Consider the following 22,673-nt stretch of genomic DNA (forward strand, 5'->3'; position numbering starts at 1 on the left):
ACTCATAATATTCATAATTCTGTAAGATATACTGCTATGTTAAAAATGTCTACAAAGTTTCAAGTTATATATTCCTTTTTCTTTTCTTTTTTTTGGGGAGGGGTTGGTGTTTTAAAAATCCACCCAAAGGCTTGCTCTGAATCTTCCGAAGAACTGAATTGCTATTCTCAGTCCAAAATGAAGAGCATTCCAAAGCAAGTCGGATAACATCAACTGATAGTAAATTACAATTCCTTTCATATTAACAGAGGAAAAACAGGGACGAAAAAGAAGGAACCTCCATTGCCGCAGTTTTTCCTGTTAATGCACTGGATAGCATTGAAAATCATAATGATCAGATTATGACATGGTGGATGTGGAAAGGAAAAACCCTATACCTACTTTCATCATAGTGTTCATTTGGGATATGAACAATTGTTGCAACCCTATCTGAAATGCTATAATCTTACAAATCTACCTGAATATATCCTTGTCACAAAAAGAAAGATCTGAAAAGAAGTCACCACACCATAACTCTTCCAATGGATACACTTTGCAAAAGAATAGAATCATGTTAACCAGTCATCACAACCATGCAAGCACTAAGCAATTCCTCTTATTCTTACCATGGATACACTTTGATCCAACATTACCACCAATGCAGCAATTCCAGCAAGATGAGCAAGTTGCCAACAATGCAGCAATAATGTTTCATACAATTTCATACAATTACAGCAGGATAAAAAACACAACCATAAATCATTCAACTCATGTAACTGAGGACAAAATCCTGTATAGTGGACCTACACATTTATAAATTATGAGCAACATGGTACCATGGGTACACTTTGACGTAACATTACCACCAATGCAGCAATTCCAGCAAGATGCACAAGATACGCTTTGATACAGTTACCAACGATGCAGCAATATAGTTTGATACACTTTGAAACAATCATAGCAGGATAAGCAACACAGCCACAAATAATTCAACTCATGTAACTGAGGACAAAATACTGTTTCGTAACAATGTCCACTGCTCATGTATATTGGACCTAGACATTTATAAGCTATGACAAACACTCAAAAGTATCATGAATTTCTTCAGAAATTGACATGCCCATTTGAAAAGCTCCAAGACAAACATGTTCCAAGCTTTTACACAAATATTCAACAATGAGTAAGAAAGAATATGAAAAATGGCGATAATTCTTCATCATGCAAACATAGCATGAACAAAAACAATCAATTATCCCAAAAAAGACATAATAACACAAAAAAGAGCACTATCTTCCATGCTTTCATTGTTACAGAGAGAGCAAAACAGGATTAGGATTCATCAATATATCAGGAGATATGAATTATCACACTCGAATAGACTAAAAAATCCCCAAAGAAACCCTCTTTATCACAAACAATGGAAACCCCTATGCCACACAAAGAGGAGATGATAGATATACGCAAGATATCCAGCAAAAGAACAGTCCCAATGTCACATTTAAATGGCTGAACAGAAATCACATGAAACACCCATTAATAACAGAATAAGAATCCCAATACCATATGCAACTGGAAGAACGAGAGAGAGAAAAAAGACATCAAAGCACCCAAACTCAGCAAAAGTTTATCACTCAATCTAGGTCACCTCAGCAATGCAGCCACAGTAAGAGCAAAATTCAGAAGAGAGGATAGAATGAACAATTTCTAAAAAGTTCATATACAAAATCCCAGATTTTAACAGAACGACACAGAGACATGGAGAGACGAACATAAAAGAGAAGAACGACACATTTATGAAAACCCTATAAAGTGCATTTCACAAGCACATGTCCATTGTCAAGCAAAAACACTGTTACTAATACCAATATGCAACAACCAGAAAATAGCTCACTAGTACCGTGCGTACTTCTTGTTAATCCAAAAAGCCCTTTCCACCTCATTCATTATCAAGAATAGCTCACTAGCATTGACATCAGCAGTGATTTCCTTTAATGATCAATCAGCAACTCTTTGATAGAGGCCTTCAATCTTCAAAATAGCATCATAGACTTTCTGGGTGTTATGTGGACTTTGAGGCTAGTTCATTTTATTGATTGCAGCCACAACTTTTTCCGTGGCTTCTGCCATTAACTCAATTGCATCGGCCATGGCATTCTTTTTCTTCTTTTGCCTCATACATATTTGATGACGCATTTACCCCTTGCTTTACGTTTGCATGTGGATTCTCTATCAACATGAGTGGCTAGAACCGCAGTGGCCGCACAAATACAGGCAGCATATGCAACCAAACAAGCAACAATTTTCTTCTTTTTTTCATACTCAGCTTCTGCCTTCTTTTTGTTGGTCATGTTATAGGTCTGATCCCTAGAGAAGGACCTAAGGCAATATCCAATGGCAAACAATTTTAAACAACTCTTGTAGTATGAGGGTCCAACGTTCTCAATGAGTTACATGGTTAAGACAAACATGACAAATACTCAGAGAGTGGACACCAAACTCACAGGTGTGCATTACTTTACACTTACCAGATGCTCTTTAACGTTATATAATACGATACACACTCGATGTTTTTTTGATACATTGTATAATTTCAAAGAGGAAACTGTGTTTTATCTTTTATGTAAAGGTGGACAGGAAAGGGCTTCTTGAACTATTTGATGAGCAAATGGGTTATGGCGGTCGATCGCAAATTTGGATAAAATAGTACTGTTATTAAATATCCTTAATCTCTTTCATTTCAATGGGTGCCTAAGCTCCTAAGCCCTAAGGACAGTGTATATCCTTAAGGGCTTTGTGATAAGCTCCTACCATTCTTATATCCTATTGTCCTTGAGGACCTTAGATGCAGCCACTCAGGGCTAACCAAGTGGCCAGCTTGGACCTTATTGAATGGTCTAGAGCAGGGATGGAATGTTGGAATTTAGGTAGTCTCAGTCATCAATTTACCTTTACTAAGTTGGTCCTATGGGATGCTGAAACTATTCGAGCCAACAATCTAAAGATGGCATTTAAAATCATGCACAAATTTATGAATTAATCTTGATACAAGTATGACTTTACTCGAACAAACAAACTTTTTCGCTTTCCTTCTTTTACTTAGAACAAGCATGATTTTTTAACTCCATAATTCAACAACATATCGGTCCTTTCTTAGAAGTTACTACAGACATAAAATAAGCAAAAATTTCTCCATAAATGTGGATTAGTCACGGCATAAAACTCAGACAAAGTTTTCTTTTCTAGCTCATCAATACCAGCAGATGTCCAGCAAGGCTGAATATTATTTAATCAATCAACAGAAAAATAGATAAAAGATGAAGTCGAAAAATATTCCCATAATAATACTGGTCAGAATTAGAATGCAAAAAGCGATCTAAGAATTGGAATTCTTGTCAGGACTTTAAGATGAATTCACTTAAAAGAAGAAAGAACAGTCCCATTGAAAGAAAACAAATACATGGGAAATTTGTCAAAATATACCAAACTTATCAACTACTTACCATTCTACTCATTTTCAACTATTCAAATTCATGATCATGTGTTTGATGGGACTTTTTAAATCAAATCAAAAGAAATTGATAAAATGTCAAATTGCCCGTCTCTTAGGTACATTTTGATAAATTTCCCCAAATACATATCACCCAATTTCCACAAAATTCTAATGAAAATAGTAAAAAGAAACAATAATAATAATAATAATAATAATAATAATAATAATAATAATAGTAATAAAGAAAAAAATTTCAATTTTGAGGTGTAGATTTATGAGCAGATCAAGTGGTGAAAATCTAGAGTAGGAAATACGAATGTCGTACAGGAATCAGAGATTCTAGAAGAGTTCTAGTAAAGGATATGAGATTGAAGCTCTGGTACTAGTATGTGTGTGTGTGTGAGAGAGAGAGAGAGAGAGAGAGAGAGAGAGAGAGGGAAAGACATAGAAGGAGAGAGAGAGAGCAGGAAAGAGAAAGGAGACAGAGAGAGAGTGAGTGAGAGAGATGACAGATGGACTATGTAATAATGCACGGTGTATATATTTAAAAATTTTCTTTTTCTTTCACCGCAAGATCACTCACAATGTCCAATTACAATTAAATTTCACTTGAAACAAATAAATAAAGAAATATAGGATCTCACTTGCTACCATCTAAAACAAAGCTTTTACATAATAATGAAAAACCTAAACTCTTTGCTTTATGGGAAAAGAATAACATAACATAAATAGAACATTAAAGAAGCAAAATCGCCGGAGATTACCTCAACCGGGCTTTTAGTACACCCCAAGCCGAGTCTCCTCCTTCCGATGGCGCTCGGGATCTTTGATCGGTTTATAGATTTCTCCTTATTATGGCATAACCCAATCAATGCACATGGATCTCTATCTAAAACCACCTACCTAAAGTCTTAATACTTTAGTCTAATTCAAGCCCCTTGGCTTAACCCTTATGAAAGAAAGAAATGAAAGAGATGAGAGAGAAAACTACTAGCTAAGGGCTGATCCCTTTGCTACCCAAAATCACAAACCAACCTAGCTTGATTTAGAATCCATGAGAGAAGGACAAGCTTAACCTAGCCTAGGCGTGCCACCCAATTGAGAGATAGTAGGTTAGGTTGGGGTGTGGCCCCATAAGGCTAGCTAGGGTTGGGGTGTTCTCCTCTAAAGAGTCTTAGAGAGAGAGATAATCTCAGAGAGAGAAGAGGTGTAGAGATTATAGGAAAAGAACAATCCCCTTCATAGATTTTTCATGCATTAGGGTTTGCCATAAAATCGTAAGAGCAAATCTTGACCGTTGATCTAATGAGACTTGTGGAGTGAGAGATGTGAGTCATCCATTCCCTAAATCCACCATAAAGATTAGTGTTTCAAAAAGCAGACCGCCCAGCTCCTGGGCAGCCTGCCGAGACAGTCCAAGGAGCCTGGGCGCATCGCCCAGGCCTAAGTGTCAAAAATAGGCGGAAAACCCTGGGCGCTCACCTAGGCGCCCGCCCAACGCCCAGACCTGGGCGGCCACCCAAGGACTACACCCCGCCCAAAGGCAGAAAAGGCACTCAGTAGGGGCATTTTTTGTCAGTTAAAAAATGTGGATTTTAGGTTCATTTGAAGCATAAAACTCATTAAAGCCCATTTTAGAGAGAGAAAGCCCCCAAAAAACTAGTTTTTGGTGATTTCTTTACAAAGTTATAAGAAATTGATCAACATCATCCATTGATATTATATTTAATTTTTGATGTTTTATAAATCGATTGGGGGGTTCTTTAGAAGTCCTTAGAAGCATCTTTGAGGTGGAAATTTGGAGATTGAGCAATCAAACTCAAAATAAGCGCTTTTTCTTTATTGCTTGTATAAGTTGTATTATTTTGAGATGTCTTCTTCGGGATCTAATAAGAGTAGTGAACCCGATTGGAAATATGGCTACAACCCAGATCCTAATGATAAAAATTGTATAAGATGCAAGTTTTGTGAGAAGGATATAAAAGAGGCCATAAACCAGTTCAAAAAACATCATGCAGGTATCAAAGGGAATGCTGCCCCATGTAAAAAGACTCTTGATGCTGTTAAAGAGGAAATAACCAATTTTTTTAGTATGGTAAAAATGAAAAAAAATGAAAAATTTGCCTCTATAGCAAATATTAGATCTGGGGTTTGGGTCAGTTATGATGATGATGATAGTGATGAGGATGGGGAGGGATGTCAAGAGGTAGAACAATCCATTATTAAGGGAAATGGAAAGGGAGTTGGCTTCTGGTTCTAGGAGTAAGAAGCCTCGACTTAGAGGCACTATGGATATTTTTTCCCCAGCTTGACCCTGAGGTTGCAAGAGAGAAAACAAAGAAGCAAACTACTATTGAAAATATAATGAAAAAGGAAGAGAGAGATAGAGCTGCTTTTTTTATTGCTACATGGTTTAATGAAGCGAGCATTCCTTTCGATACCGCTAGCCTAAGCAGCTTCTATGCTTTGGTAGAGGCAATTGGCTAATTTGGGCCTAGGATGAAACCTCCAACCCCATATGAACTTTCAGAACCTCTTTTGAAAAAGCGGTGAATGTCACAAAGGATGTTGTAGAAGTTAAGAATGATGTGTAGAGGATTGATGTCTTGTATCCTGAAGAAATAGATCTACTAAGGTAGAGTCAAAAAGACGACTCTGGAGGGCCCGAAGGGCGAAAAAATTCGGATATATCCGTACATGGGATTCGATATATCTGGGAATTAATATATATCCGTACAAGGGTATTTTGGTAATTTGTAACATCCATCTGAAACTCGATATATATTGTTGCAATTGGGGGTTCATCTGGGGTTAAGGGAAAAACGCAGATTATTATGTAATCAGAGAGGCATGAGGAAGGCAGCTTTTTGTAACCCTATTCTCCATTGCCAGTAAAGAAGTTCTCATCTCTCGTGGATGTAGGCATGTTGCCAAACCACGTATAACATTACGTTGTGGTTGGCTGTCTCTTTCTTTTGTGTTTGTTTCTTCTTTCTAGTTTTCATGGATTGCTTTTCGTTTCTACATGATGCATGGGCTTAGTGTGGAGTTTCTATTATAACTTATGCTTGGAGTGATAGAAAGAGAAGAAGTTAGATGAATTTGCTTGCGAATTGTCCTTTAGGGATTGCTTTTTTGAGGTCTATTGATGCAGGTGCTCATTACATATTCCAAGTTATAGAGAAGGGAATAAAGGAGGTTGGGGAGCATCTTTTTGTACTGGTTGTCACAGACTGTGTTGCTCCTCGTCCGGTTGTGAGCGCAATTAGAGTACTTTTGAAGGGGTAAGGATAATTTGTATAATATATTAATAATATATGAACCATATATTATAATTATTTAATATTTATATTAATTAATTTCATTTAATTTTGTTAGATTCATACAAAGAAAAAAAACAGGCTTGAATAAAAAAGGCTCGATGATCTAGTCTATGTCAAGTATAATCGATTCTTAAAAGACAAGTTTGCTAAGAGAGATTAGAGAGACCCTCTCATATTAAAACATATAGACAATGCTATGAAGTGGTTAGTTGATGATGATGAGGTCGAGGGGTATGAAGGATTGACATGGGACATGGTCATGGATGCTTCAGGGACATCAATTGATCCTCCTAGGGCCACTAGATCTTCTGCACAGAGGACGAGGGTGGAGGAAGAAGAGACGGAGTAGAACGACCAATATATCGAGGAGGGTTATGACTCCAATGCATATCATGCAAATGCAACTGACCCTACTTTTTCTGATGAATGATGAATAATAATTAAATTTTGAACATTTATTCAATATTCTTTTGAGTCTTCAAATATTACTTTCATTTTTGTTTTCTTCCTCTTGGTTGTGTATTGTGGATAGTGGATTTGTAGTTCCACTGATTTGGTATTTGGTAACTTTGGTTTGGTAATTTGGTTGGTAAATTTAAGTTTTAATTGGATATGGACCGACTTATAGTTATGTCTTATAGAGTGTGTGTTCATGTGTAGTATACTTTTGAATTCTGATGCGTCCTAAATACCTAATTCTTATATTCTATACAATATATATATATATATATATATATATATATATATATATATATATATATATATATATATTGTTAGAGACTATAGAATCCTTTTTTTATTCAACTGGGTCGCCTAGGTTCTAGGCGCTGGGCAGTCTGGATCCCTAAGGCCGCCTAGGACCCGCCTAATGCTTTTTGAAACATTGATCAAGATGTTAAGGAAGGTACTAGAACCTTATCCTCCCTTTCTTAAACCTATTTTCATCAAATAAGTTAAATAATAAAAATATTTCTTTACGTTCTGTATTAGTAAATATTCATTCCTTATTTCATAATCAAAGGCTTCTTGATTCTCAAGTTTTCTAAAACCACATATTTCATTCCTTTAATGCAATAGGCTTCTCTCCACAAAAGGAAAACCAACTAACATGAGATGTGTTTCACCACAATTAGTAAGAAGAAGCATCCCCTATGGGTGGGATGTGCCACCCTTTAGTGGCCACTCATGGGCACCACCCAATTGTCCCATGTGATTAAATGGGCCTCCAATAATTATGAAGGGTCCCACATATTTTTAGAAAAAATATTTTTCATTTTTAGGAGTTTTAAATCTCTTAGTTTATTTAAAACTTCAAAAATTAAATTTCTCTTGATTTATAAATCCAAATGACAAAATTAAAATATCAATAGATTCACAAAAATTCAAATAAACATTCTAAAAATCAAATAACATAAAATTAATTAAATTAAATTAATTTTGATAGGAATCGGATCCAAATAGGTCTAGGATTTAACCAACACACAGGAGCACTTCACCTTCAACTGTGGACCACAATCCACTAGCTTTCTCAAATTGACCCAACAGTTCCTATGACCCACGATCCACTGTAGGAGCTCATGATTGGACCACCAAAATCAATCAATGGGCTAGGAGATGCAATCCTAGCCTTTGGATTTAAGGTTCTCCCCTAAAAACAAACTAGGATCCACCAGATCATGATGCAACTATGACTCTATGGTGCATAGAGGTAATCTCTCGCACATGTACATGCTTTACCCTCAATAGTGGATTACTATCTCAATACGGATATTTATGCACATGCCGTGTGATGATACAATGATAATGTTTTAGTCCTCTCTATAGACTATTCATCACACAGAAGGGTCACATAGTCCCTCGGCTCTCATCCAGGCATACTCCGACCTCATCAATGGCTAACCCACTAAACCCTCATCGGTTATATCTCTATGCCCAGGTACCTTGGGTTTTCCAACTCGGTCGGCCTAGCACATCAAACCTAGTCCGAGTATCGGCAAATTGTATGGTCTACAAGAGGACTACACTCTCACTGAATTTATGATTCATTTATTCAAATGTTTATACAATCTCTCTTAAGTCTTTTAAAGGCCACATAAACCCAACAAGAAACTGAGAAAGATATGGGTTATTGAGTTCCCATTGAGTGGTAGAGAAGGGAAATCTCAGGAAATAAATGTGTATGTACTTAAATCCAACAAAATTCCACAAATTTCTTAATGTGCAATATTAAAAGGGATCGATAGGAATAATGAAAAAGTAAAAAAGTATCATAAAACAACATCAGCTCAAATGGCTAAATCAAGAGCGCAAACCATACAAGTGCTGCAAGGGAGCTAGATTCTAAGCCAATGCATACAAAAAATTCAACTCAGACATATGATTTATAATGTTAGAGAGAGAGAGCAGCAAATGATTTATAATGTTGGAGAGAGAGACAGATGATTTATAATGTTGGAGGGAGGGAGAATGGGCTTAAGAGAAAATAGCCCATAATGAGAGGTTTGAATCTCAAGAGTTAATGCATAACGATAAATCAAATGGGTAGAAAATAAAGTAATAAAGAGAGAGAGACAGAACAGCAGAATTAATAAAAAAAATGGTTGAGAAAAAAATACAACAAAAAAAAGAGAAGTGCATAACACAATAACACATCAAAAGCTCGGAACCCGACGATCACAAAAACCGAGGGGCCTCACTAAACAAACACATATATAAAACCCTAAACCCCAAAAGGCCGCACAAAACATGAACCAGTGTTAAACCCTAGACGTTATTCAAAAACCTAAACCTAAAGCAGCACAAAACTCCAAACCAGCAATAACCAATAGCAGAAAACCCCGTAAACAAACATTATTTTAATATATTGAACAGCATTAAAATGCCCAAACCAGCAAAAGAGGAAATGGTAACCAAATCCGGCCAGGTTAAGAAACCCTAACGCTTCTTCAGGCGTATTAAATGTAGATTTAAGCTCTGGTAAGACCGTAAGAGAAAGGAAAACCCCAATAACTCATACCTGGAACTCGCTAGGGTCTAGAATATCAATCCCTAGCACAAATGAAACCCTGGCCGTGGTTGAGCTGTACAATGTAGCCGTTGTTAACTCAGAAAAGCAGAAGGAAATACGCGGGAGAATGGTTTAAAAAAACAGGAAAACGGCGTTTTCAGGTTCGGTCCAACTTGGCCGTAATTTCAAAAGGACACGGATTCTTTGAGTCCACGGACTCACAGGTAAAAATGCGTGCCCCTCAATATTTTATTTTTGAAAGATAATTTAATAATAATTTTTAAGGAATATATAATTTTTAACATTTAGTTTATTAAACTATAAACATAAATAATTTTTAAAAACTATTAATGCTATTTTTTGGATATAATATTTGAATGGATGAGGTTAGCATAAGGCCAACCCGCATATTATAGAAATACGGGCTTGGCAATAAATATATTTTTTAAATATAATTTGATCCTATTTTTAAAGAATATAATGATCTTTAACATGTAGATCATAATTATGAAAAATAAATAAATTTTGAAAACTAAAATTAATAATAATATTAAGAAAACATTTTGACCTCGAGTTCTCATTGTTTTTAGATGGACCACTTATTTGCATCCATCTTTAAGATGGATGCTTTATATATCTGGACCTACAAATGCGGCCCAACCCTCATGAAACAATTGTTCCACCTCAAATCATTGTCTAGAAAGCACTTTCATCAACAAAAATATCCATTATGGATCTGAATCAATTTTTAATACCAACAATAAATTAAATTTGAAAAAATAGTATAGATCTTTCTGTAAACACTTGTTTTAGGGTGAAATGGACGTTCTATATAATTTTTTACAATATACAAAATTTTAGAGTTTAAAATCTTTTTTTTTTTAAAATCTAATATGTTCATTCCGAGATGATCGATGGAAAGGTTTTCCAATACTTGAATTGTAACTTTTGATGAATTATGAGGTGAGGCTTAACTGCATCTCTATCAAAACTATTTTTAGGACTTTATGCTCTTGCATGAGCAAAATGTTTATTTACTCCCTTGGATAAATACCAACTAAGGATATTTCTAGGACCCCAATATTTGGAGATGTTTCATCTACTGCTTAGGTAATAACTGAAAAAGAAAATTTGTTTTTTATTGAGCAATTTGTTTTTTTTTTTATGCATAAATAAGTTTGCTTAATTTTATATTTTGTTTTTTATTTTCATATTTTAGTGGTGTATACAACATAGAATTTTGGATGGAACATTATTTCACATATTTGGGTATTTGTGTTTTTTTAAAAAAAATTAGCTGCAATCTTATATTGAGGGTGTTTTTTTGTTTTATAAATAATCCTATATCTTGGTTCACAATTCTTATTATTTATTAATTAATTATTGTGCTTAGTATTGTTGTCATTATTTCATTTAATGCTCATAATAGATTTATGATATGTTTTGTGATGTGACAACAAAGTAAGCATTGTGGTTGTATTTATTTAAAATATCAACAAAAAATTGTTAAGTACTATTCTAATGTCACTCGTAAGGCTATAAAAATATTGCTTAGTGGGTTTAGTATATCTATACAATAGCTGAAAATCATAATCCTATATTTTATCATCTTTAGATATCCGATTCTTTCACTACGTTATTTTCAACCAAATCCAAAATATTCACGATTTTATAGCTTACCTTATTTTTGGTGATCCATTTCTTTTACCTTATTTTTTCCTCCAACTTTTTTAAATAAAATCAATTTGTTGCCGATGTTTTGATATACTGATATTTTATTATGCCTCGACTTGCTAACTATAATCCATAGTCATCCTAGCAATGTCTACATTTGAAGTACACATAATGTTTCTCATGTATATATACATTAAAGATATTTACTTATAGGGTGACGTTTGTATAAGGTGACAACTTAGACTATTTAAGTAAGGTGCACCTCGCAACCACGCTGAAAATGCAGTTTCGGTGCCGTAAAGCCTTGGGATGATATGAAAATATATTGTTCCCCTATTATGAAATTTAAGGTTTCATAAATGGTGACGAACAAGCACATCTATACACACTTGAAATCTTGAAAATGAACGGTCAAGATAATCCGAAAAATGAACTATTTTTAGGACCATAGACTTCTTTTTATTTTTTTAATTTTTTCACGTCTATGAATCTCGAGGTCAAGATGATCGATTTGAAGGTTTTTCGGCATATGAACAATCTTCTCTAGTGGGTTTTTTAGGTGCACATTACCTGTACAGTATAAGGTTGACACCTTATATAAACTTATTCTTTACTTATAAGGTGAGATTTGCATGAGGCCGAAACTTTAAACAATGCAAATTTGGTATCAAATACCTCTAGACTTTCTTGTAAAATGCAAATTTGGTTTAAAAAATGTTTAGAATGACCAAATAATCTATTTTAATCTCTATTTATAAATTTTTAATATCTAAAAATAAAAATGGTTCAAATCAAGAAACATGAAAGTCTTGAAAATAGATAAATTGATGATCCAAAGAATATTTTGTGAGATTTACTGTATCTGGCATTTGAATATTGTTTATTTATTTATTTCTCAAATTCATGTGTCAAATCAATGAAAAGCACACATCACGGTGATCCGTCAGATGTCAATTCGGGCGGCTGAGATGGTATCACTTCCCACACTTTCGGCGACAATGCTACACCAGTAAACGCCCGATTTTACATCCGACGGATTTGTATGATTATGACGAAGGTAAAAACTCCTCTTGGGGTATCTCCCATATTTAAACGCGCGTCCATCGTTATCTTGCTGTGGGCTTCTCATATATTGCCGCCATTTTTAGGGGTAATTCAGTTTCCTGCTTTAATTTATTTTTTCAAGGGTTTTATGATTCTGTTCCATGTGTTTCTAAGATTTTTTTGTGCGTCTCAGTTGGTTTTTTTTTATTTGGGTGGTTTTCTGGTTAATTTTGGGCAATTTTTTAGGGTTTTTGTGGTTCCATCACTTCTCTACGGTTTTATGTGTCACTCAGTTTTCTAGGGTTTTTATGATTCATTTGCTTACATGGGGTTTTATTACTCGTTTTCAGAGGCAGGGAATTGTTTGCGGAAGTTCGAATGCAGATGAGCGTCATGCCGTTAGGAATTCATGTGTAAACCTGAATTTGGTGAGTCTTTTTGACATTTTTCTTGTGCCCCTTGAAAATTATTTTCTCCATTGATGCTGTTTCTTTTTATAAGACCACTCTTGCAGTCTTCGTTATTTTGCGGACTTTGTTAATTTGCAGTTTTTGAATGATAAATTGGTGCTGGTTACTCATGTTTTCTGTTTTTATTTATTTCTGTTGATTTCCATAATTAATTTGAAAATCGAAATGAATTCAAAAGGTTCATCTTGTTTATTTGCGTTTTTGAATTTTGAATGACAAAATAGGTGTTATTTTATTTAAAATTTAATTCTAAAATTGGGATTAAGTGTGTGAAGTTAAGAAGCTCCTAGTGAATATTCTTTTGTCTCAGGGGATACATATGAGTGTTGTTTCGGTATGCAACCACTGTAATTTTATGCCAAGCGCATCAAGATTTAATGCTTCACACCTGCATTTTTGTATTTTGATCGCTACTAATAGGAAACCATGTCACATGAAAAATCTTTTGGGAATTGGCTGAAAGTCTGAAAATTCCGAATCTTTTATTTAAGTTTGGGGAAAACCCTGAAAAGTTTTGCAAAAAATTTCTTGAAAACTTGAGTCAAAGTTTGGGAATTCATCTTAAAAAGTAAAGGAAACTAGTGGGATAGATACAGTCGGAAAAAACAATATAGCAATTACTCAGTTATTTTTTGTTCCTAATTTTGAAAAAAAAAAAATGCATAAATTCTTTGAAGTTTGAATTAGTGTTTGAGTGAGTAGCAGTGATAAAAAGTCAAACTCATTTAGGTACTCACTATGTCCCGATCCCAAGCCCCCATGGTCCGTATTGGGTGAGTCCGAGTCGGAAAAAAAAAAAATTGAAGGAAATTTAAGTACTTATAGAAAATCTGGGAGATGAGTGTTTCCCAGTTTTTAGGTCTAGAGCTCCAGTCTGAATCCTCAGTCAGTCCGGCATTTTCCCAACACAGTTGAGTAGTGTGAAATCTGAGTCCCATGCACACATGCATAATCACATACATATGCATTTATGTATTGATGTTATTTCTTTCACACATACACATACAAATGAATACACACATATATACATGTTTATCTTACATGCCTAATGGATACACGAAGATACATTATTTTTAATGTTAGAACTTTTTTCTGCGTAGGTTCATCTTTTTGGTTATAAAAGATCATGGGAAAGGCTTCAAGGGACAAGAGGGTAAAATTCACTGTATTTAGTTGCTTTAATGTAGTGCACACTCATATATGTATACATACATGTTTTCCTAAACGAAAATTGATTAGGGTGCGTAGGATATTTATTATCGCAAAGCAAAAGAAGAAGGTTGGCGAGCTCGCAGTGCCTTCAAGCTTCTTCAGATCGATGAAGAGTTCAATATCTTTGATGGTATCCTTGTTTTTTGTTTCCTTTTTTTCTTGTGTTGATGGGACTTTCTTCACATCTTGAATAATCTTATGGCATTTTCTTTTTCTATCTCTATATACAGTCTAGTATATTGCTCCAGCCAATTACCAAGAACAAAAAAAAAAAAAACTTCAAATCATAACCTCCTCCGATGCTCCTAAGCATCATAATGGTTTTTCCTTCACTTGTTGCTCGTAGGATTATTGAGAAGTTGATTGGTTGTTACTTCTTGGGCTCCTCTCATACTTCTGTTTTTGATGTTCCTGTTACTGCTTTTTGGTTTATCTTTCTGATGTAGGCATTTACTGGTACTTCCATATGTGAATTTTCATATGCATTTTACCTTTGTAGCCGGAATTTGGCTGTCCTTTTATTCAATCTGCATATGTCCCTTTGAGTATATTTGAGGGCCTGGTTTTTTCGCTTGTAGGAGTAAAGCGTGTGGTTGATCTTTGTGCAGCTCCTGGTAGTTGGAGTCAGGTAAATTCTAACCTGGGGTTTGGTTTAATGTTATTCTGTTCAATACTGTCTTTAGTAGTTTGCCCAGGCTTTGGTTTTAATATTATTTTGGTTTACCCATGGAAGAGAATGCTTTGGTGTTTCATCAGCTCCAAGTGAAACCTTTTAGTTTCCTGGAAGAAAGAAATGAAATTTAGAAGTTGAGGATAAAGATGCCAGCAATTTCTTGAATGGTTCCTGAATCAAAGATCAACAAGAAAAGAGTAGGCTTATTGACCATTTCAGAGTACATATGTGCTGAATGTGATGGAAAATTAGAGCAGGACAAGGAATGTAAAGCATTCCCTTTAACAAAAAAGCAGATGTCATTTATGTCTATGGAATACAATCTCAATGAAACTGGATCCTTAATGGTCCAAATAACATGGAAAGGTTAAATTTGTCATTTTAAAAATCTGTGGTTGATTGATTACTTACTCTTGTTAAGACCTTGCCAATGTTAATTCATGGCAACAAATTTCTCATGCTTTCCTTTCTTTCTTTTAGCTCCTCCCCCCCCCTCCCCCCCAGCCCAAAATAAAAAGGAAAAAAAAAAGAAAGGAAAGAGAGAGGAGGCTTTTCCTTTTCTATTTGGGATCTGAACTTGCTTTATTCTGAGATTGCTAGCTATTGTACTCTGTCTTTTAGATTGCTCGAGTAGCCATTTGATATGGTTGATGACAAAGGGCTATCTAAGTATTGCCTGAACTAATCGGCTTGCTAATTCATAAAAAGGGAAAAGAATCCTAACGTCTGACTTGGAGGTGATGCAAGACACCTGCTGGTTGCTGAATTTTTGGGATTTGTTCTGAAATTTTGATAATACAATATATTGTTCATATTAGAAAGGACACGTCATTTTCCTATTTGTTGCTTTTGAGATGTCCATCAACTTCACACTCGCTTTTATAGTTTTCATAAGTTGCAGAAATTCTGGTGACATTTTTAATTACTCGATACCATCTGAGAAAACTTTCATTCCTAGGTCCTGAGCAGAAAGTTATATCTCCCTGCCAAGCTTTCCCCAGAGACAAGGTGCGTTCGATATGTTTCCTTGCTTGCCGTTGTGCTGTTTTTTATTTGTTGTTGTATATGCAGGCATTGATAATTTTCATTGGTTATGTAAGCAATATAATTTTGCATGATTATATTGCTTATTATCTTCATCTTTAGTTACTCTTACCACCTTTTGGTTGTTCTTTTTAAATTGGTACCCATTCATGCAAATCTGAGAAATAAATTATTATACTGCTTGTATAATACATCACCAGTTTGAGGCTTCTTTAGCATACTTCCCATGCTACCTGAGTGCACAATACTTATCAGCTTAATCATTGCACAGGGAATCCGAGCTTCCGCTTATTGTTGCTATTGATTTACAGCCCATGGCCCCTATTGATGGTGTTATTCAAGTGCAAGGAGATATCACTAATGCACGGACAGCTGAAGTGGTAATAATATCCCATGAACATCATCTTTATCAAATTTATTTGAGCCCTTTTGATTATGTGCTGGTTTCCTTTTAGTGGTCTATCATCTCTTTTTTTAATACTTTATCTGGGGCATCTCAACCTCTAGTAATTCCATTGCTCTGCCTATTTTTCATTCCCCATGCTTCTTTTTCTGTATTTTAAATGATATTGATGGCAAAGGTTTTGTTTTTTTTTATGTTGGAAAAAACTACCTGTGGAAGGGTCTCGCCTTCTATTTCTACAGCATTGACGACCCACCAGAAACCATGTTAGGAGGATTTATATGACCTAAAATTTTGTAAACATATCTTGATTTACCTTGTTAAACTTCTCCCCCCACCACTGGAAAAGAAGAAAGAAAAATTTAAGCCGCTGCCCAAAGTTTTTGTGGGGTCCAGCGCTGTAGGACTTGATGGCCCTGTCCATAGAAAGTATCCCTTTTTATTTTCCTTAATTTATGGTAAAAATTATGTTCAATTGGTCACCACCTTCATAATTGACATTTGATGTCAGCTTTTTTTAGGAGTTGTTTTCTTTTCGTTCTGGTGAGGTATTTATGATCAACTTAGAGCTGGCTTAAAGTTTTCTTTATATTAGGCTTCCATATAAATTTGATTTTTTCCCATTCTGTAAATTGTCTTTTCTAACAGGTTATTAAACATTTTGATGGGTGTAAAGCAGATTTGGTTGTTTGTGATGGTGCTCCTGATGGTAAGAAAAGTGATTCGGAGTGTTGTCTAGCTCATGTAGTTTGTTCTCTGCAAAGTTTGTGCAGGCGCTGTCAATTTAGTCCATGGAAATTCTAAATATGACTCGATATCATTTCGATTGCAGTTACTGGTCTCCATGATATGGATGAATTTGTACAGTCCCAACTGATCCTAGCTGTAAGTTACAATCATCATTGATTTTCTCTGGTAGATCATTTTTAACGACTTTTTAAGACTTAATTGTTATGGAATATCGGATTTGCTGGACTGAAACTGATGAAATGTGAAAGTAAATTGAGAACTTCCAGTGGAACTCAACTTTCAACAGCTAAAGGGGTGATTATGTTAGAAGATAACTTAACATTAGCGATTGGTCTTAGACTAACATTCCATGTTTATGACCCAGTAGAAGTTGGTAATACTTTTCTGGCATTCAAACTTCCAATTTTATATCTCTTCATCAGTGATGCTAAAGGTTTAAGGTGTATTCTTGATCTTTGGTGCAAAATGGTCATGGAGAAAAGTGAGTCTTTACGTGTCAACTTTCATAGTCTTCATGTCAATGACTATGTACTTTTGTCCTTCAAGATCTTCACCATACTGCTTGTATGAACAAGATGCATTTATGAATATGAACAGAGAGAGCGTCATTCACTAGATCAAAAGAATAAAGTCCTTGTAAATAATAGGTTTAATACATTTGAAAGCCTTATAATGTGGATGGAGCTAGTCGCCTGTTTAATCTGTAGCTTCAAATGCATAAAGATTGAAATGACCTTGCCACCAAAAACAATGTCAAAAGATATACACATGTTGAACATTGAAGGTGTTGGTGACTGACGAATTCCACTTTGTTTTGGTGGGATTCTATGTGGATTTTGTAGAACAAAAGATATGCATCCATCAACTTTGGTAGTTGTTTTCTTGTTTCATTAGGAAAGTCTTGGAGCGGTCTAGCTCATCTTTCATTGTAAGGGTGTGTGCATGGACTGCCTAGTAAGCCACAATAATAAGATGATCCTTGGTTTCGGACTTTCGGGCTTGGCTTGGGTTGGCTAAGGTGTTGACTATCGCAACACTACGTCCCAAGTTTGAATCTGACTGCTGAACTACTCAAAAAGGATGATTGTTAGGTTTCAGCTGTCCTATGGTGGTGTGTCTTCAGTTATTCGGAAATTAGCAAAACCATTGACTTCTAGCACGCATTGGCCCAGTTGGGAACTTGGGATCCTGAGGAAAATGGATTGCTTTGACATTGAGAAAAAATAAAAAGTTTTTCACAACGAGTCATTTAAACGTGTACTCTTATGCATTAGAAAAGCATCTTGTGGTATAATAGGTCGGATCTAAACTTGACTAGCAAGTTAGCCCGCCACTTGTAATCTATTCGCTTGGCACTTTGTTTTCTACATGGTCTTCTATGCACATGCCACAATCCATTGCAAGCTTCTGTACAGAAATGTGTTGACGGCCTTGTATCTTATTCTGTGAAAAGTACACATGCCTCATAAATTCTAGCATTTTCGCTTATGTCAAGAATTAAGATTGCTGATTAATCTTCACGTAGATTCTTCTATTTCTCTCTTTATGAACAAAGTTGGAAACTCCCATTTTGAATGCATTAACCATGAAATTTTTGGGGAACACAAACATCATTCCATTTTTTTAATCTTTACAGGCTTTAACTATTGTTACCCATGTTCTTCGAGTTGGGGGAAAGTTTATTGCTAAGATATTTCGGGGTAAAGACACAAGCCTCCTCTACTGCCAAGTATGTTATTTTTCCTTTGCATCCTTTCTTTTGGGTAAATTTATCTTATGTGTCCTTTAGTTGTTATATTATTTGATTCATTGTATTTTGAATTTTATCGAGGGAGGGAGGGAGGGAGGTTTCTTGTAGTCAAATGCTTGCTATTGCATTTGAGAACCTGGACCAACTGCATCTGCCTCTTGTATTCATATGATTGCTGGGTCATAAAGGGGGGCAAGGGGGGGACAGAAGGACAGAGGGAGGGAGATGATAATTGCTTGCACTTAACCTGTGTCTCTTATGCTTGGCAATGAAATATGATGATTACTTAAAAACCTTGAAATCATTTAGGCCTCAAAAAATGCAGTCTGAGAGAGTGGTAAGGCCTGACAAGAATGCATGGTCTGGTGAAATATAGAGCTCATCATCTAGACTTGCACTGGTGTTTATGATGACAAGTTAAAGAACATGGTAGTAGGAAAATAGGAATGAGCTGATGAGAAGTAAAACGATGAACCAAAACTGTGACCATTAAATTGGACGGAGTTTGATTTAATCTTAGTTTGATTTAATGTTCATATCAAACTTGCTACTATTGTATCTGTCTAATAGAAAGACAGTGCCATTAACTTGTTACCGAGTTATCAATAAAATGTAGGTTATTTTATTTTATATGTGTGTGATCCATTACATTATATTTGACTTCCTTCTGCTCTGTCATCCTTCAGACAGAAATAATTCTCACTTTTTTGCTGGAAATTTAGAACCACAGATGCTGAAACCCTTCCATGTTGTTGCATGTGCAGCTCAAGTTGTTTTTCCCTATTGTAACTTTTGCAAAGCCTAAGAGTAGTCGGAACTCCAGCATTGGTCAGTGCTCTCTCTCTCTCTCTCTCTCTCTTCGTTGGTTAGTGATACCTCTCTCCTGCTCATGTTTAATATTTAAGCAGGAAGCCATGCTTTTGCAATAACCTGTTGAGAACCATCTGCCCTAGACTCATCTTCTCTGTTCATCTTTCTCAGTTTGCGAATGTATTTTTTTTTTTTTGTACATTTCCCTCCGTTTCTCTCATCTGTCAAAGAAAGTGACTGTCGTAACAGTTGAAATGCCCATGAATATGTCAAGCTGTTATTTTCATGCAATTTTCTTTTTTATTCTTAAAACTTTTGATGCAATTTTGCAGAAGCTTTTGCAGTATGTGAAAATTACAGTCCACCTGAAGGATTCAACGAGAAAGACTTGTATCGGCTGCTGGAGAAAGTGGGTTCTCCGTCGGGAACCATTGATACTGGTGATCCTCATCCATCCAATATTTTGCTGTCTTTCTTCTCTGCACGGTTGTCTATTTGGTTTTGGGTAGTTTAGTTACTCTCTCTCTCTCTCTCTCTCTCGATCTTTCTCTCTCGATCTTTCTCTCTCGAGTATTTTTAATTTTTAATTTTTTTCTTTTTGAAATTTTAGGATTCGGCTGTGACTAGTTCCCGGTATTTTAATTTTTTTTAGGACTCGGCAGTGTCGCTGAGAGACTCCTGAGTCTGTCAGACCTGACTTGGGCTTGGGCCCAAGCGAGACCTGATCCAAGTCCTTGTTTTAGACTGTTTCCTGGAACAATTATTTTGTTTTGGTTTGGTTTGGTAGATTGTAGTAGTGGCTGGCTAGAAGGACCAAACAAGGTCTATATTCCATTTCTAGCTTGTGGTGACCTTAGTGGATATGATTCGGATCGCTCTTATCCTCTCTGCTCAACAACGCAAGGATCTTCTTATCAAAGCCTAGACCCTGTTCAGCCGCCTATTGCGCCACCCTATAAAATGGCCCTTGAACTCAAGAAGCAGGCTGCCCATGCTACAAAAGAGCTGAACAAGCTTTCCCTTGACTCCTGACTCTCTTAGTTCTGTATCGATTGGCAAAGGCAAGAGCTGCAAATGGTTATGTTCCTTTTCTTTTGTTTTCTGTTTTTTTTCCAGAGAGAGAGAGAGAGAGAATTTTTTAGAGAGAGAAAGAGAATGTGTGCTCTCTCTCTTCCTTGTTAAGTTGCATAGCAAAAATATTGAATTTGTGGCCTTGGCCACCCTCTTCAACAGTGTGTATTGGATCCTCAACAAGAATCATGCTGGGGTTTGCATCTTACTGCTTTACAAATATTGGCTGGAATTCTAAGATTATTTCTTCAAGTTCAGTTAATGAGTTAATGAGGCCACTTTTCTGATGCATTCCATAATAAAATTATTGATATTTCTTACTGTTTATGGTTTCTTTAATGGGTGCAGTTTGCATACGGATGCATCCGTAGGTGTAGAGGTAAGGTGCACCTTCAAATTTTATCATGGTATTATATAATTTTGATGTAAAATGTTCTTAGGATTATCTCAAAATCTATTTTTATATCTAATTATAAAATTTTAAATTTAAAAAATGGTTAAAATCAATTAGATCTATAAACATATGAAAATCTTGAAAATGGACCGTGTAGATAATATGTTGTAAAATGTATTATTTTTTAGACTTAAATTTTTTTTATTTTTCATAGTCATACATCTCGGTATCGAGATGATCAATCAAAGGATTTTTCAACGTTAAAACTACTTTTTTTTTTGGTTGAGGGGCATCTTTAAATAAACTTTTTCCTTACTTCAATAATTAACCTATCAACTACTAGAGTATGGTGGATGTTTGAAACATGAGCTTTTTAGTTTTAGACGTGAGGTTTGTGTGTAAGAGAGAGAGAGAGGGAGGGTCTACATTTATTGAGGTATTATTTTATGGAAATGTATGCGAGGAGACCATTTACTTTACTTTTGGTACGAAGAAGTTACGATTGCTCTTGCCCATCATATTTCAAAACTATGTGATCGTAAAAGCACCATCGAGGAAACTCAAAAAGTTGAAAAGAAAAAATCTAGAACTTTGTGATACGATCTGAGTCATGTAATTTGACATCTAATGGTTAAGAATAATTGCGATTTTTTTATAAATAGTTTTATAATAAAAATATTACATATTATTATATACATACATATATATTATATAATATTTTGTCAAGTACTATATAAAATAATTTTTTTGGATCTGATAGGGTTCTGATATGGATCCCATATATACTTTTTGAGTTCGAATCTGGCTCCCAATTAATCCGGATCTGATCCTACCCATTATCAGCTTGATAATAATACAAATTTTTTTATATATACGAGGTTTTTATATTAAGAAAAGCTTTCTATGTTCTCCTTACAACATAGAAATTCTATCCTCTTTTTACCATCCTGCAGTCTATTTTTTAACAAGAGAGTTACTCACCGGTTGATCTTAGATCCGATGTCTCAAAGTATTTTATTTTTAGTTTTTTTAATACAATTTTTCTGAATATGAAATTTGGTATGTGCCATCTTCTCATTGGGGTGCAACCAATGGTTTAAAAACCGGATCGGTGACTCGGATCGGGCTTTTCAAAAACCGATCCGGATCGGTGAATCGGCGATCCGGATCGGTGAATCGGCGATCCGGATCGGAATCGGGTGAATCGATCAGAATAAAGCTTCAAAAAAATCCGAAAAAATTATTAAAATTCATTATAAATATTGTTTTTTAGGAATTCAATAAAAAATGAGGGTACTCCATTAAGAATTTTCATGTTTTTGAATGAATATGCGAATATTGATATGTTCTTCCCCTGCATGAACCGCCATTCAACATTTAATTTACATCACACAAAAGGATAAACATAGAATTATCATGGAATAAGTATATCAACATACATGGACTACAATAAAGCATAAAATTAGTAACATACGATCTAAATTAAGATGTAAAAAGTTTAAATTAACCTGACAGTTCAAAAAGAAAAATAATCACCATATGTAATGATAATATGTTGCGGTAGTTCATGTAGTCATAT

General features: G+C 35.2%; 1 protein-coding gene and 1 long non-coding RNA gene across 15 annotated transcripts; one reads left to right on the forward strand and one right to left on the reverse strand.

Annotated features, from left to right (window-relative positions):
- Positions 1-1,657: 1,657 nt before the first annotated feature.
- On the reverse strand, positions 1,658-9,996 carry LOC148780694 (uncharacterized). Its single transcript, XR_016060257.1, has 2 exons — positions 9,809-9,996; positions 1,658-2,355 (listed from the first exon to the last, which is right to left on the reverse strand). It is a non-coding gene; the product is annotated as an uncharacterized LOC148780694 (long non-coding RNA).
- A 2,593-nt stretch (positions 9,997-12,589) lies between these two features.
- Positions 12,590-21,025, forward strand: LOC18437870 (S-adenosyl-L-methionine-dependent methyltransferases superfamily protein). Of its 14 annotated transcripts, none has more exons than XM_088873229.1 (13): positions 12,590-12,699; positions 12,868-12,945; positions 14,088-14,140; positions 14,227-14,329; positions 14,778-14,827; positions 15,831-15,880; positions 16,188-16,296; positions 16,968-17,028; positions 17,152-17,204; positions 18,706-18,798; positions 19,584-19,647; positions 19,962-20,069; positions 20,282-21,025. In XM_088873229.1, exons 7-13 carry the CDS (start codon positions 16,231-16,233, stop codon positions 20,659-20,661), a joined length of 825 nt encoding a protein of 274 aa, XP_088729355.1. In that variant the 5' UTR covers positions 12,590-12,699; positions 12,868-12,945; positions 14,088-14,140; positions 14,227-14,329; positions 14,778-14,827; positions 15,831-15,880; positions 16,188-16,230; the 3' UTR covers positions 20,662-21,025. The 14 variants fall into 14 exon arrangements, with proteins under 14 accessions (XP_088729355.1, XP_088729350.1, XP_088729352.1 ...); XM_088873224.1 differs by having other exon boundaries at positions 14,236-14,329; XM_088873226.1 differs by having other exon boundaries at positions 14,236-14,329; positions 20,417-21,025.
- Positions 21,026-22,673: the final 1,648 nt, after the last annotated feature.

Source organism: Amborella trichopoda, chromosome 8, assembly GCF_054954075.1.
Source record: "Amborella trichopoda isolate Santa Cruz 75 chromosome 8, AtrichopodaSantaCruz75HAP2 v2.0, whole genome shotgun sequence".
Lineage (NCBI taxonomy): Eukaryota > Viridiplantae > Streptophyta > Magnoliopsida > Amborellales > Amborellaceae > Amborella > Amborella trichopoda.